Source organism: Gopherus flavomarginatus, chromosome 1 (genome assembly GCF_025201925.1).
Source record: "Gopherus flavomarginatus isolate rGopFla2 chromosome 1, rGopFla2.mat.asm, whole genome shotgun sequence".
NCBI lineage: Eukaryota > Metazoa > Chordata > Testudines > Testudinidae > Gopherus > Gopherus flavomarginatus.
The window spans coordinates 353,549,292-353,566,057 of NC_066617.1; the positions used below are offsets into that span (position 1 = coordinate 353,549,292).

General features: G+C 43.7%; 1 protein-coding gene and 1 long non-coding RNA gene across 6 annotated transcripts in view; one reads left to right on the plus strand and one right to left on the minus strand.

Moving 5' to 3' along the window:
- The window catches only part of ANKRD42 (ankyrin repeat domain 42), a 37,299-nt gene extending 25,682 nt beyond the window's left edge, over window positions 1-11,617 (minus strand). The window contains exons 1-5 of one of the 5 annotated variants that reach the window (XM_050941631.1): window positions 11,312-11,617; window positions 6,914-6,990; window positions 4,015-4,122; window positions 2,907-3,026; window positions 2,061-2,196 (exon numbers count right to left, since the gene is read on the minus strand). In XM_050941631.1, the coding sequence (XP_050797588.1) occupies window positions 2,061-2,196; window positions 2,907-3,026; window positions 4,015-4,122; window positions 6,914-6,916 (367 nt within the window). In that variant the 5' untranslated portion in view covers window positions 6,917-6,990; window positions 11,312-11,617. Of the gene's footprint in view, window positions 1-2,060; window positions 2,197-2,906; window positions 3,027-4,014; window positions 4,123-6,826; window positions 6,991-9,858; window positions 9,992-11,311 lie in introns of those variants that run through there. The other 4 variants (XM_050941611.1, XM_050941642.1, XM_050941651.1 and 1 more) reach the window with 4 other exon arrangements.
- Window positions 4,541-6,617, plus strand: LOC127046093 (uncharacterized). Its single transcript, XR_007772959.1, has 2 exons — window positions 4,541-6,492; window positions 6,523-6,617. It is a non-coding gene; the product is annotated as an uncharacterized LOC127046093 (long non-coding RNA).
- Window positions 11,618-16,766: the final 5,149 nt, after the last annotated feature.

Sequence of the window (16,766 nt, forward strand, 5' to 3'; positions counted from 1 at the left end):
TGGGGCATATGAGCAATCAGACAGGTTACTTCAGCCACTGCGACAATGTGTTGTCAGGGATGCCATCTTTTGGATGAACACCAGCCTGAATCCTGAGCACCTATGGCTGTTCAAGATCCCCTAGCACTTTTTGTAAAAGTATAAGTTTAACCTTGTTATCCTAGCTCAAGGGTGGCCAACCTGTGGCTCCAGAGCCACATGCGACTCTTCAGAAGTTAATATGTGGATCCTTGTATAGGCCACCGCTGTCCTAGCCTGTAAGAGAGGGGACTCACCCCTGCGGCACCTCCTGCTGGTCGTCCATGGGAATTAGCTCTTTTTCCAGCCCGGAGCGCCCTCTGCAGGCTGGTGATCCACTACTGCTTCGCCCCTGTGTCCATCTCTGGACTCTGGTGCCCTGTTAGTTAGGGAATCTGCCTCAGGCTGATTTTTGTTGTTGTCATTTAATTTCAGCCAAATTATGTTGGTTTGTCCATTTAAAAAATTCTGTTAAGGTTTTCTTTGAAAAGGCCTAGCACTCCCACACTTTGGAGCAGGGATTTGAAATTAGGCAGGTGGGTTGCCTTTGTGTCAGGGATATGCCTTTTGCCATCCCTGCCTTGTTCTAACCACTCCCCTTTCCCCCGCCGCCCCCTGAATTTGGCCAAGTTACAAGCCTCTGAAAAATCGCAGTTTGCACATGTAGAGACTTCTTAGATTTTAGCAGCTAAATTCCCTGAAGATTCCGTCCGTACTGGGCATGCTCCCATCCAGGGCTGAGCAGGACTTTCCCGGCACCTGCAGTTGCAGCTCTGGGCTGCTGCAGGCCATGCTGATTCTGGCTCCAGATACCTGAACTGAGAACTGGGAGACTGTTTCTCCTGTGCTCTCAGTGACTCCCCATCATTGGGCCAAGGCAATGTACATGAGGAAGCTGCCTGATTCAAATGCAGAAGGCACAAGAACAAGATCTGCAGAAGGGCAGGAGGAGTAGACTGGGACAAGGAGCCCGAAAGGGAAGACAAAGATTGGCTGGGCCAAGAGACTGGGAAAAGGAGCTGGCAGGGGGTGACACTGATATTTGATAAGGCGCCTGGGGAGGGAGACTGGGGCTAAGAGCAGGGAGCCAGTGGGAATGTGTGTGGGGTGGGTGAGTGCAGGTTTGGGTGGGGAGAGAGACAGATCAGAGGAAGACCAGGTGATGGAAGACCGGGAGTAGCTGGACAAGGGGACTGGACATTGTGGGGAAGCTGGGACAGGTATTTGGAGGGGGTGAGACTTGGAGCTTTTATAGACAAATAGTGTGGGACAAGATGGAGCATAAATCTACTTCGCGCTTGCCTGCCATGCACGAACTCTCTGTGTGAGCCCTGCCACCACGCACTAAAAAGTTCCTAATGCGCTTTGTTCTACTTCTGTTTCAAAGCAGAGTAGATCATAGTGCACTAGGGAACTTTTAGTGCATAGCTGCAGAGTCTATATGGGCAGTTAGTATGCAACATGCTAGTGCAAAGCAGATTTACACCCCAGCATACTGTGCATTAAATGTTCATCTGGACAAGTTCTAGGACCTGCTGGGCAAGGAGACTGGTGCTAGGATGAGACACCTGAGAAATGGAGACTGAAACTTCGTACTTGATGAGAATGGGACTTGGATGAAGAGACAGAACTGGGACAAAAAGCAGATGGGCCGGAATCTGATCTCAGTCAAATGTAAATCTGAAATAACTCCGCTGAAGTCATTGGGGTACTCCAGATTTATTCCAGTGCCACCGAGTTCAGAATATGACTCAATAGTTGCAACTTGGGCTATAGGAATGGGAAAGTGCCATAGAATGTGTTTGATGAAACTCATCACTGGCTACCATTACAAAAAGTCAGCATTAGCTAACAGTTCCCAGGCATCAGTGTTACAGATAATAAAAATTCCCCCAATTCTTAGAAGGTAACTGTGGCAACTGTGTGAAATCTGTTAGCAAATATTGCTAGTGTATATGACTTGTCATTAGCTAAATATTCACATAACCGAACAACTAAAAGCCAAAAGTTAGAGCTGTAGACTCCCCCTGACCCCAAGGTACCTGGAAGATTTCCATTGTTATCCACGTCATTTATAGTAGCTCCCCATCTAATAAGAAGCTGCAAACAACCCAAGCGGCCATGAAAAGCAGCATAATGAACTGGCTCCCAGTTATTCTTATCTGAAAAGTTTGCGTCCTAGAATGAAAGAAGCAGGTTCATTAGTTTAGTTCCTTTATGTTTCAGTGGAAACAACATGTACATCAGAGATCACATCTGTAAATAGAAATCAGGTATTTATAGCAGGTGACCAAAACAGTTATGAAAACCTATATAACTTTTAAGTTACTTTAAACAAAGATGCTATGAACAAATGTTTCCCATTTATAGGCATATAGAGACATACTTTCCCCGATGTTTTTTTGTTTTATTTCAAAAATTAAAACACATACACATTAGATATATAACATTTTTGACGTACTCTGGCCATGTTGCTGCTCACAATATGTTAGATATACATTTGCATTTTTTTAAGCTAAAAAAAAATCAAGATTGAAAAAGATCATGATAATAAAAGCTTCTGATCTCTATTTAACTGTCACATCAGCTAATGAAATGTTCTACTTTTCCAAAATATTCATTCTCTCTAAATTCTTCTATCATTTTCCTTATGTGTCCAATAATAAATAACATTAATTTAAACTAAGTTTGCTCTCACCAATAGCACACAGCTAATAACTAAACTACATGTCAAATCCTACAAAGTCCCATCAAATCAATGGAAGTTTTTGTTTGCAAAAGTATAACATGATTTGGCCCTACTGTAGGGAGTTGTAATGATATAATGCAAGTGTACTGTGTCCCCAAAAAAAGAAAAAAAAAACCCTCAGAAGACAAAATTTCCTCACCATTCCACTCCGCAGGATGGTTTGTAAAGTGTAGGATTGTCCATGGGCTGCAGCTAGGTGTGACGGAGTGCATCCTCGGTCATCTTGAGCTGTTAAGTTTACTCCATTCATTACAAGGGCCTAAATAAATAGAAAGCAGAAATTCAGTTTACAAAATTAAAGAGCAAATGTCGCCTGGGAGAATTACTTTATACTGACAGCAGGGTAACTTCTGAGTGAAGTAGGAAGGAGTTCATGGATGTTGTCTTTTCTCATAGTGATGAGTGCAGTATGTTGTGTGCCCCAGCTTTCTGTCTTATATCTGCCTGTTGTGTCTTGCCTTACATTTAGATCATAAGCTTTTTGAGGTACAGACCATCTTTGCATTCTAGGTTTCTACAGCAGCTAGTATAATGGGGTCCTGGTCCCTGACTGGGGCTTCTAGGCATTGTCACTATGCAAACAATGAAGAACATAATAATAACGTGTAGGTAGATCTATCTTGTGTGTTATTTACAATCAGACATGTTTCTAATTCTGAAAATATCTAGCTGAGGTTTCCAAAGCCATCTAAGGCAGGAGTTCTCAACCTTTTTCTTTTTTAACCTCCCCCCACCCCCCACCACCACCATCACCACCACCCAAAAGTGCGATAAAAACTCCATGATCCAAACATGGTACAACAGCTGGTTTTCTGCATATAAAAGCCAGGGCTGGCATTAGGGGGCAGCAAGCAGGGCAACTGCCTGGGGCCTCATGCCACAGTGGCCCCCGTGAAGCTAAGCTGCTTATGCTTTGGCTTCAGCCCCGGGTGGTGGGGCTCAAGGCCTCGGGCTTCAGCCCCGTGCGGCGGGGCTTCAGCTTTCTGAGCTGAGCCCCAGCGAGTCTAATGCTGGCCCTGCTTGGAGGATCCCTGGTTGAGAAACACTGATCTAAGGGATACAGACGTCCAGTTGGCATCTAAATATCTTATACAGCTTTGAAAACCCCAACATAGTGTACAGTATGAATCTTGTTATAACTTCTTTTCAGGACACTGGAGTAAATCCTCAGCTGGTGTGAACTGTCACCGTTCCACAATCGGGGAGGATCTGCCCTATTTACTTTTGATATAAATATTTACTCTTACCTGCATACAAGCATCATGACCTCTGATAGCAGCAAGGTGAGCAGCTGTCCAGTCTCTTATAGCTAAAGCTGTTATATCAGCCCCATGCCAGAGCAGCCAGTGAAGACACTACCAATCAAATCAAAGACAAAGACATTAACATTTGTTTTAAATATAGGTAATTATCATGGACCCAGTATACAGCTCTAAGAGAGAATTCACTGCAAATTGTCAGTTGATTTTACGTTTTGAAGCATTATCGGAATTCTTCATTGTTACAATAAGCCACAACGGGGAATGTATTAGTAAGTTGTTGCTGCATTAGTAAACTACAGCTTTCTTCATTCCTTCATCCATCCAAGAAATGTACCAATAGCCTACTAAAGCAGACCCAAGCACACCTTACTGATCTTACAGTATGGCTTATGTCATTTTACATTTCAATTTTAAAAGATTTAAGATGTAAACTATAGGGCTATTTGTGTAATGTATCTTTCCACTATGAAAGTGGAAGGATACATTTAAAAATTGGAGAAATGGGCACAAACATCCTTCTGTACAATTCTAATTGTGTTTATTGCAAACAAAGAAAACAAAATCAACTCTTTGTCTTCCTACATTTTTCTATTTAGACTCCCTAGACTTGTGGTACCCTTTCTCTCCTCCCATCCTCCCACAACCAAGCCTCACTTTCAGAGGTATTTTGTGCTCTAGTGGTCACTTCTGGCAGCTCTAGGTGCTCTCCAGAGCATCAGATAAAACTTTCTTTGTGAGGTATACCACATTTTCTCCAGCGGCAGTTTAAGCCAGACTCCATCACTGGTTCCTCTGTTGTCTCTATAACTAGGGCATTGGTGAAGGTTGGCTAGATGAGACTCAACCCAAACAAGACCACAACCTGACTTACAGGGTGGGGGAATCATTGGAAAAATCACAGAAGTTATAGGAACAGCCCAGACTGATGGGATATGAGCACAGTTTGTTTCTAAAGACCAAAATCTGGGGGGGTCTTGTTAGCTCCCTGGTGGTTTCTGGACACGTGGAAAGCAGCGATGTATTTCTTATTACTTGCATTTAGCAAGAAGTTTGCTTTGGCATATGGCTGTTACCATACTTACCCATGCATTTGTCGCTTCAAGGTTAGATTGCTACGGTGCATTCCACATGAGGTTACAACATGATACAGCAGCTTGCTCGGAATGTGGCAGCCCAGTTTTTAATCTCTGGAAGTTCATAACACTGGTGCAGGGGTTGTCAAATGAATTACAGGTAAATAGTTAAGGTGTTGATTTTGACCAGTAAACTCTAAATGGTTACAGTACTCTCAAGTCCTTCTTCAGTCACCTGATGTACTCAGACTAAGATTCCATCGGTATCAGAGAGAACTGGGCTGGTGGCACACTTCTCAGTTGGAATCAATGGCTCTTAAATTCACTTTTCATCTAGTTGGCCAGAGCTCAGATTTGATTACCTTTAGGACCTGCTGTAAATGTTATATATGTCCCTGGGCTTTCCCTGAAGTGACAGGGAGGTGGACTGAACAGGGTTGCTTGAGGGATGGAGGAAGGCATGAGTCTGTAAGACTATAAATGGAGCCTATATTAGGACTGGGAAAGTCTCCTCTGGGTTGTTCTGTAATGTACTAGGAAATCCTGCGACGCTGAATACATGTAACATGCCTAAGGCATGGAAAAGGCACAATAAGTCTAGAAAACTGAAAAATAAGATATTAATTTCTGCATCATATATAAATTGTATATTCATCATGATAAGTGTAGAACTGATAAATGAAATTGTTTTTAATTTATTAATGTAACTTCTGTTCACCATCCACACTACACTTGCCTGCACTGTAACTTCTGTTCCATATTGTAATTCAAACCCCATTTTAAAACGCTCACTCCATTTTGTAAAAGCTTCCTCCAACCTTCATTTTTGCAAACCCTGCTGTAATCTTATTAGTTTAGTTTAGATGTGTGAATGAGGTATGTATGGATGACAGAATCAACCTCCAGCCCCAGCCTGTCCTGATGAGATAAAGTTCAAATACCAACAGCTGAAGACCTAGACAACAGCCCTAAAAAAAGTAAGAAGCATCCACCCTAAAAAGAAAAGGACAACAGAACAACAGAAGGAAGATCAAAGCCAGGTTCAAGGCTGAAAGTCACGCCTGCAATTGGTGGGTGATCAATCCAAACCCAGAGGCAGCGTGACACAGCAAGACCTATAGACTTTGAATCCAAACTAAAAGCCTATAAAAAAGAAGGGTGAGATGAGAGACTCTGGGTAACATTCTGCTGCCAACATGGAAGGACATCAGTGCCTGCCCAACAGAGATCCAGCTTGTCCTTGTACCCGGCTTTCCTGGCCAGTTAGCCGCCACAAGCTACGAACCCAAGCTACAAAATCAAGCTATGAACTTAAGCTATCTTCAGGACTGGTAACTATGCAGCAGCTGCAGAACATCTGATGGATATGTGTGTGTGTGTGAATGTGTGTGTGTGTGCGTGTGTGTGTGTGTGTGTATAGGTATTAGGTATAATGTGTGTGTATAAGAATTAAGATATTAGTTATTAGTCATAAATCAAATTGTTATCATAATAAATGTGGTATCTTTGTCTTGCCCCTGAAAAGATCCTGTGTGGTTTTGTCTGTACAACATAAGTCCCTGCTTTACTAGTGCTGAATGGATTTACTAAGCAATAAATAGACAAAGCGATTATTGATTCAGCCAGATCAGCATGAGTTTGCAAACCTGTGTTCAGTCCCCTGAGAAGGAAAGCACTGATCCATAGGAACCTTGTTGTGTCCTAGATCTAAAAAAATTTTTTACCTCCAGGCTTCCAGAGTGTGCTGCACAGTGCAAAGGTGTAAATTTATGGACTAAATCCACCTCATTAATACTGGCTCCACTTTTTACCATTGATGCAAGTTGTTCTACATCACCAGCTTTCACTGCCTCATGTAGGTTAGCATAATTTGGCTTCTTCTTGACAGCTGTTGAAGAATAACAAAGGGTCATTAACCAAGTGGATACATTGTGGGGACATGAACCATGGAATGAATCAGAAGATGCTGATATGGAAAGGTATATTAGTTTTGAAGATGCTTAACAGCAATATGATGAACCTGATCTTTACTCTGACGGAACTCCCCATCCCTAGTAGCCAATATGAACTTTTTCAGAATACAGGCTGTAGGACTGGACGCTATGTCTGTGAGAATCTTTATCACACCGTCAAACCTACTGAAACATCAAGTTATCCTTTAGTACATTTTTATACCAGAATGACGACTACTGTAGAGAGTGATTCTTTGTCCAGTAATAATGCTTAGCTCTTACATAGTGTTTGTCATTAGCAACTCTCCAAACACTTTGCAAAGGAGGTAAGCATCATTATCCCCATTTTTCAGATGGAGAAGCTGAGACACAGAGACAAAACCAAGGTCACCCAGCAGGGGAGCCAGGAATAGAACCCAGTTCAGTGCAGAATCCATTAGGCTACATTTACTTTATTAATCATCCTGTGTGGCTTGCTATTATTAATACCTATGGCATTTCTTAGGTAGCCATCAGCTTGTTATTATGACCTGACATCCTGCTCCCATTGATGTCTGTGACACCACTCTAAGAACATAAGAACGGCCATACCAAAGGTCCAACTAGCCCAGTATCCTGTCTTCTGACAATGGCCAATGCCAGGTGCTTCAGAGGAAATGAACTGAACAGGTAATCATCAAGTGATCCATCCTCTGTCATCCATTCCCAGCTTCTGGCAAACAGTCTCAATGACTTTGGTGCTGCAGGATCAGGCTGTAAATTTACAAACAGCATCATCCAGAGAATCTGGCAGTGGAGTGGGAATCAGGCAACATCAGTTCTCTTCTGGGATTTTCCACAAACTAGTTGTGTGACCTTGGGCAAGTCACTTAGGGGCAAAATTTGCAAACCTAAATAAATGGCCTGGTCTGAGCCCACGTATGGTTTTAGATAGTTAACTTCAGACAGCTAAGTTTAAAAGTAACCCAAAATGGCTAATAAGTTGTCAACAAAGAACCATCTTCCACAGCAGTGGTATCAGAGTGCACTATTGTGTTACTTCATTAGGTCTGCCAAGGTGATGAGGATCCTCACAGATACAGGGTCTAATACTACAGATCACACAAGTTTCAGAATGTGGGCCTTGACTTATTTGTACCTCAAATTCTCCCTATGCAAAGTAGGAATAATAATGCTTAGTCTACACTGTAAAGCAATCTGAGATGTGAAAGAGTATACATGCTAAGTAGTATTAGGAAAAGCACCAAGCAATTTATGTAAAAAGTGCATGAATGTCCTTAACATGGGAGGAGGGATAGTTCAGTGATTTGAGCATTGGCCTACTAAACCTAGGATTGTGAGCTCAATCCTTGAGGGAGCCATTGAGGGGTCTGGGGCAAAAATCTGTCTGGGGATTGGTCCTGCTTTGAGCAGGAGGTTGAACTAGTTGACCTCCTGAGGTCCCTTACAACCCTGATATTCTATTCTAACCAGTGTTCTCCTCTCACTAGCTCCCCATATTATTGCTATTTCGTTATTTGTATTGCAGTGGCACTGAGAAGTCTCAGCTGTGAACCCAGAGCTACACTGTGTTAGGTGCTGTACAAGCACAGAAGAAAAAGATGGCTTAGGCCTCAAAGATCTTGAGGGGTTATTTTTGGCTGGTGGTTTTAGGGGATTATTTGTTTTGTTTTGGAGAGGGGTTATTTGTTTTTGTTTGTTTATTTTCAGAAACAGTGTCAGCAGTATCATTAGGACAGTAACCCAACAGACCTCAATGGAACTATACTGATTTACATCAGTTCAGAATCTGACTTACTGTATTCACTGAGAAGAACATGTAGGCACTTTGACAATGTTAATGCAATGAGTTTGGGTTAAATAATCTTTTCCATAACAAACACACACAGAAGGGCTGGAAAACATGGTGAATTTTGACTTGTGGCATTTCCATGGAAACACCTAATTGGTAAAGAGGGAGAGGTTTGCACTCCCCATTTTCTATGGAATGGACAGTGACGCTCTAAAACTGCAGATATACAGAGATCCACAACCTGAAAGAGTAAAGACATTCCAGATGCCCAATACCTCTGTACTACATCCCAGCTGCCCTCCCAATTTGTCACATTTTATTGAATTTTTTACTGAAACCATTATCAAAGAAATTATTCATTAACAGAAAACCAAGTTTTCAGCAAACAAAAAAATCAGTAACTAATTTGGTGAAAATTTCAATACCATTCTTGAGGTTAAAAAAAAAATCAGAAAACAAAAATCAAAAAATGAAAAATAGTTTCATTCCTAATCCTAAAAAGAACAGGAGTACTTGTGGCACCTTAGAGACTAACACATTTATTTGAGCATAAGCTTTCGTGGGCTACGGCCCACTTCATCGGATGCAACCACCAAAGCTTGTGCTCAAAAAATGTGTTAGTCTCTAAGGTGCCACAAGTACTACTCTTCTTTTTGCGAATACAGACTAACACGGCTGCTATTCTGATTCCTAGCCCTGTGAAGGAGAAACAATGCTGATACTTCAATTTTTTTGTTAATTAGTTAAAAAAAATTAAAATCAGCCACACACTGAACCTCTAAGGGGGTATTTCTGAGTGCACAGAAGGAAAGATCTTATGATAACAGCAACCACAGCCTCTGTGTCTGAGCCACTCGCAGACTTTAATCAGGAACCTCACTGAGCCATCAATGGCACAGCCAGGATTAGAACCCTCCATGCCACCCCCCAAAGTCATTAACCCTTTGGCTCCAGCCCTTGATGAAGCAGCATCGTATGTGCTGGGAAGGGGCAGGAGCTGAGCCAGGCTCACCAGCTGGAGTGGCAGAAGCAGAAGCAGCAGCAGCGTTGGTAGGCATGTTGGTTACTCAGGCAGGAGGGAGCCTTTCCACACTCATCCCCTCCTCCTCCTCGTCTCTGTGCCTGCCTTGGTGGCTGCAGCAGAAGGGTTGCTATAGAAACAGTGTACACTTCCTGTGCTGATCACTTCCTCCCTTTGGGGCCAGGGGGGCTGGGTGTCTATGCAGCATGGCTGGGGAGGGGGGCCTAGGGCCAATGTCACACGGGGGAGGGAAATGTCGGGCTGGGCTGTGCGTGGCTGAGGGGAGGCGAGGTGCAGGTCTGGGGTCTCTCAGTGGGAGGAAGACTGTCTTCTGGGGAGTATTAGGAGTTTGTGAGGAAGAGAGTAGGGCAGTGTCAGCGTGTCTGTGAGGGGTGTAGGTACCCTGGGTCTGTGAGCAGAGGAGGGCAGCATCAGGGTGTCTGTGAGGGGTGTAGGTACCCGGGGTCTGTGAGCCAGGGAGGGCAGCGTCAGGGTGTCTGTGAAGGATGTAGGGTACCCAGGGTCTGTGAGCCAGGGAGGGCAGTGTCAGGGTGTCTGTGAAGGATGTAGGTACCCAGGGACTGTGAGCAGGGGAATAGGGCAGTGTCAGGGTGTCTGTGAAGGATGTAGGTACCCAGGGACTGTGAGCAGGGGAATAGGGCAGTGTCAGGGTGTCTATGAAGGGTGTAGGTACCTGGAGTCTGTGAACCAGGGAGGAGGGCAGTGTCAGCGTGTCTGTGAGGGGTGTAGGTACCCAGGGTCTGTGAGCCTGGGAGGGCAGTGTCAGCGTGTCTGTGAGGGGTGTAGGTACCCGGGTCTGTGAGCCGGGGAGGGCAGTGTCAGCATGTCTGTGAGGGGTGTAGGTATCCAGGGTCTGTGAGCCAGGGAGGGCAGTGTCAGCGTGTCTGTGAGGGGTGTAGGTACCCGGGTCTGTGAACCGGGGAGGGCAGTGTCAGCATGTCTGTGAGGGGTGTAGGTATCCAGGGTCTGTGAGCCAGGGAGGGCAGTGTCAGCGTGTCTGTGAGGGGTGTAGGTACCTGGGGTCGGGGAGGAGGGCAGTGTCAGCATGTCTGTGAAGGGTGTAGGTTGAAGGATGGCTACTTTTAAATCTGTTATGGAATGTCCGGGGAGATTGAAGTGTTCTCCTGATGGCTTTTGGATATTATCATTCCTGATATCTCATTTGTGTCCATTTATTCTTTTACGTAGAGACTGTCCAGTTTGGCCAATGTACAATACGTGGCCTCCATAGACACATAAGAAATCATCACTGTGTTCATCAGTTAAAACATTTACTTAACACTAATATTTAACATTTAACATCCTGTGAATGATCGGCCAGTCACAGGATGGGTAGGAGAGATTTCACTCAAGACACAGGCATCCAGCTTTATTGACAGACACGCCAAGCATTTCTTAATAAGAAATGGAAAATTAGACTTACACTCTCTTCACAATCCCTCAGATTCCTCTATAGAAAGGTATACTTCTGCTCTGTCACAGGAAAGCTGGTGTCAATGTTGTCCCAGGGGGTTGCGGATTCTGCAGCCATTATCTGCCAGATCTAAGTTGGTTAACTGCTTGTTCATTGCTGCTGCTAAAGTAGCTTGGTGGAAAGCAGTTGATCATTGCTACGGCAACCTTCGAATTCTGCTGCTGCTCCTGCTGCTTTTCCAGGTATCTGCTTCTTCTTGCAGGTATCCAGGGCTGTCCTTAGCCATAGGCAAAACAGGCAGCCACCTAGGGCACCACTAGGTCTGAGGGCACAGACAGGAAGCAGTGGAGCATGTAAGAGAAGGGCTGCTGGGTCCTAGAAAGAGCTGAATGCAGCACAGTCTGAGGTGGGGGATTGGCTGCTGGGGTCTCTGGAAAGGGGTGGGGGAAGGAACTCACCTGTAGGGTGTCCAGATGTCCCGATTTTATAGGGACAGTCCTGATTTTTTTATCTTTTTCTTATATAGGCTCCTATTCCCCCCCCCCCCCCTGTCCCGATTTTTCACACTTGCTGTCTGGTCACCCTAGGTGGGGTTAATTGGTACCTACATAAGACAAAGCCTCAAATATCGGGACTGGCCGTATAAAATCAGGACATCTGGATCTGGTCACCCTAGCTGGGGAGCGTGTCTGTCCCCCGAGCTGGCAGTGATCCATCTCATCCGAGGGGAGCTGCACAGGGCAGGATGAGCTGCTGTGGCTCCATGGGTGCCCCGTCCCTGAGATCAGATGCTGTGCTAACTTCACCGTGGTCCATTGGGCTGGCGGTGGTGCCCATTGACGTGTGATCGGAGCTGAAGGTTTGCTGCTACTGTTGCCACTCTGCACCCCAAGAGGTGGATTTTGGGATCCTGCAGTTTTCCACCTATCTCCTTCTCTACTGCAGCTCTTGGTCCAGCAGGCTGGGGGGTGAGCCAAGCATGGAAGCAAATTTGTTCGCCAAAAATGCTTGCTAACAATCCTGAATTCAATTTCAATATTTAAAAAAAAAAACAGAAAAAACAGAAAATTAAGTTGTTGACAATTATTTGTGACAAGTTTGGTATGAGGAAGGGAGTGGGCCAGTTTTCATCAGAGAAACAAAAAATGTTGACTGACTTTCCTATAGCCCCGTTACTGCTAAATAGAGCCCTCCAACAACTGTAATATGCTCATCTTCTTAATAGTGTATAGAGCAGGGGTCAGCAACCTATAGCACACGTGCCAAAGGTGGCACGCGAACTGATTTTTGATGGCATGCGGCGGTGGACTGAGCGGCTTAGCCCACCGCTGCTCTGGGGTTCCGGCTGCTGCCTCATTGCCACCCAGCATCCCAGCCGCCAGCCCCACTCAGCACCCATTGCTGATCTGGGGACCCCCAAGGAACCCCTGGCTGGCAGTGGGCTGAGCAGGCCGGTGGCTGAGATCGTGGCTGAGCCACTCAACCTGCTGTCGGCCTGGGGTTCCATTCACTCAGCTGGTAGCGGGCTGAGCAGGACTAAATTCAACGAAATAGGAAACAAGTTCTACTAATGACAAAGTGCAAGAACCTAGAGCAGTGGACGAAGGACCGTAGTAGTGGACAAGCATCCGCCGAAATGCCACCAAAATTCGGTGGCATTTCAGTGGCGATGCCTCTGAATGACACTGCTTATCGGTGGCAAGCGGTGTCATCCAGAGGCGTCGCTGCCAAAATGCCGCCGAATTTTGCCGGCATTTCGGCAGATGCTCATCCGCCAGCCAGTACGCAGGTGCACTGAGAGTCCCCTGTGGGCGCCATGGCACCCTCGGGCACCACGTTGAGGACCCCTGACCTAGAGAGCCTCCTGAAGCACGGCAATCGTTTTGATTTAAATGGACTTGAACTGTATGAAGAATTGAGTACGCTGTCATCAGTGTTGCCACGTGCAAAATCGATGATGGACTTTGTACAGTTTACTCATACCAGCAAACTTGTTGACATATATCCTAATGTGTACGTTGCCACTCGTATTCTGCTGACAATTCCTGTAACAGTAGCATCAGGAGAATGGAGTTTCTCAAAACTAAAGCTCATTAAAAACTATCTCCACTCTACAATGAGTCAGGAACACTTGACTGGTCTTGCTATTCTTGCAATCAAACAAGACATCACTTTGTCTTTGTCATACGATGACATTATTACTGATTTTGCAGCCAAAAAAGCCAGAACGATTGCTTTTAATTAAAAACAAATCCTTGTTTCAATACCTCTTCATAGAAATTTCCAATAAAATGTTGACAAATTAGAAAAATTATATTATTTGCATCATTCTGTCAAATCAGAATTTTTTCTGTAGCACTATTTCTTTAGTGTTAGTCCATCAGTATTACAGTGTGCTTCATTAAGTTAAACTGGTTTTAATAACATGCATGTGGCAAGTTTTCCAGTAGTGTAAGCCTATGTTTGTGTTGCTAAGAGCAAGACAGGCACAGGGGCACCAATTTAATAATCCCGCCTAGGGCACTATAAATCTTAAGGACGGCCCTGCAGGTATCTTGTGGTTTCTGTTCTCTACAAAACCCCAAACCCCAACAAGTTCTAGCCTGCTGGCTGTTAGCCTGATATACTGGTTGCTCTCTGAAGATCAGCCAATCAGCTTTCAGAAATTAGCATATTTCTAGATTTTTCCCAGTTTATTAGCATATGTCACTCCTAGGCAGTGCTCTTCCCTCATGTCATCCTCCTTATTTTTAGGTAGGAAAGTCTCTCCCAATCTTGGATTCTAGAATTTTCTACGACATAAATTTAGACTTCGTCATCCTCATTGCCACCATTTTGGTCAGCCATGTTTGATTTTCTAAATTTAAACTATCATTAATTTCTACTTAATTAAAGCCCCAATCTTAAAACTACTTACTATTTTATGCAAACCAAAGTGTTCTGATACTGTCACCACCTTAATTATGTTAATGGAGTGAATTTTTGCAATATTTAAACCCCTTCTAAGGTTTTTCTGTGAGCCTTTATTAAGGTGCTGTGAGGTATTTCAGAACATTCAGAGCAAAAATCTTTCATTACAGAGATACAATGACAAGTTGTGACTTGCAGGATACAAGCATTGTCCTCCATGCAACAATCCCCTTCTAAAGTTCTACAATCAATGAATCTTGTTGATTTCAGATCAATTCTCCTATTTGTCAAGGGCATTTTGAATTCTAATCCTGTGCTCCAAAGTGCTTAGTGTCAGCTACAAATTTTATAAGCATACTCTCCACTCCATTATCTAAATCATTTATGAAAATATCAAATAGTGCTGGACCCAGACTGACCCCTGCAGAATCCCACTAGATACGCTCTTTCATTTTGACAGCCAAACATTGGTACCTACTCTTGGAGTATGGTCTTTCAACCTGTTGTGCACTCATATTATAGTCATTTCATCTAGGCCACATTTGCCCAGTTTGCTTATGACACTGTCACATACGACTGTGTCAAAAGCCCTATTAACACCAAGATATATCATGTCTATTGCTTCCCCACATTCACTAGGCCAGTTACCCTGACAAAGAAGGAAATGGGGTTGGTTTGGAATGATTTTGTCTTGGCAAATCCATGCCTACTAGTCCTTATAGCCCTATGTGCTTACAAACTGATTGTTTAATAATTTGTTCCAGTATCTTGCCAGGTATCGAAGTGAGGCTGACTAGTCTGAATGTCCCCAGCTCCTCTTTGTTCTCCTTTGTTCCCCTTTTTAAACATAGATACTATCTTGTTAATGGATGTGGAGATATTCTTTTTCTAGGATCTCAGAAGAGAACTGCTGTATAGCACTTGGTTTGTTAAGGCAACAAATGCTGAGCCAGGAACCAATGGTTAAAATTTGTCCCTGACCATTTCTTGTTCCTCTAGACAAGATATTTTAGCAAATTTTATAATGCCTTGGTGCTCAATACCTTGAAACAACCCTTTCTCCTCCACAAAATGCTTTATGCCCATTATCTCACCCAGACTCACTACTGCCAGGAGTTAGAGAAGTGTCTCTCTTCCCATTGGACAGATTGGGACCCTGAGGTACACAGAGAAGGGAGATGACCTGCACAGCAAGGCGATGGCACAGCCAGAGAGAAAAGTCAACTGTTATCACTCTTGCTCTAACCAACAGATAACAAACCCAGCAGAGGCAGGGATAAAGCCGAGGAATTGAGATGGTGGGAAATTTTTCATCGAAACATTTTTCTGTTGAAAAATCCATTAAGATTAAATAAATATGTTTTTTTAAATCATAAATCAATTTGGATGAAATTTCTTTGCAAAATTTTTTTTTGCAAAACAAAAACATCTCCTATTTGTCACATACTGTTAAATTGTCTCATTGCACACAAAGAGGAGACACTTGGATCTAAAAAAACTAGATGAGATGGGCTAAGAAGTTGCTCCTCTTAATGATTTAAAATAATAAAATACAAATAAAATATAATATTTCTGCTATTATACAGCAGAACCCCGTTTATTGAATCTAATTGGAACTGGGGCCGGATCATATAATCAAAAATTCAAATAATCTGCAGAATGGGAAGGTGTGAGACTTTGGCTCCATCTAGTGGCCACAGGAGAAATCGCCTAATTCTGGACCTGTGTGTTCTGGTTATTCAGTTAATATGTAAAGCTGGATAATGGAGGGTTGGATAAATGGGGTTCTACGGCATTACGTCATAATCTGCCATGACTCAATATAAGACATCTCATATTAGACACTGCTACTAGTGACACTCTCAAATAGATTTTCACAGCTTCCCAGCCTCCACTCACCATGAGGTAGGTATAAGAGGATTGTTATCCCTAATTGACAGAGGGAGAAACTAAAGCTGAGAAAAGTGAAAGGACTTGTCTTATGTCACACTGCCAGTGACAGAGTTGGGAATAGGACCCAGTAGTCCTGACTTTGAAACTAACCATCAGTCTTGAATTTCATATACTGGATGAACAGAATAAAGTGATCTCAAATGAGATTCAGACCAATACCTGTTCATAGTTATTATTCAGCAAGTATTTTAGAGGAACTAGAGTATTAAAGAGAATCATGAACTGCTCAGAGACAATTAATGGAGAGAAGCAGCAAAACTCATCAAGCATCTGATTGATTATGACTTATTTCCTTGATCTTAAAAGAGAACAACAAAGTCCTGAGTCTCCTCCTGTCACTAGACCCCTAGTTCAGCCAATCACTGTTGCGATTCTGAGGGGCAGGAGGCTGAGGGTTCTCACCAGCTGGCCCAAAGGATGGCCAAGGTCACCAGGGGGAATCACGGTCAGAGCACTCTTTCAGTCCTGGCTCTTTCTGAGGGCCTCCCACAATGAGGGCTGGAGAGCAACCCCCTCCTCACCAGTGGCAGGAAGGAAGAAAGGAAAAGGGAAACCAAAAAAAGACAAACCCCAGTGTTCCCAGTGATTCTAAAGGACAATG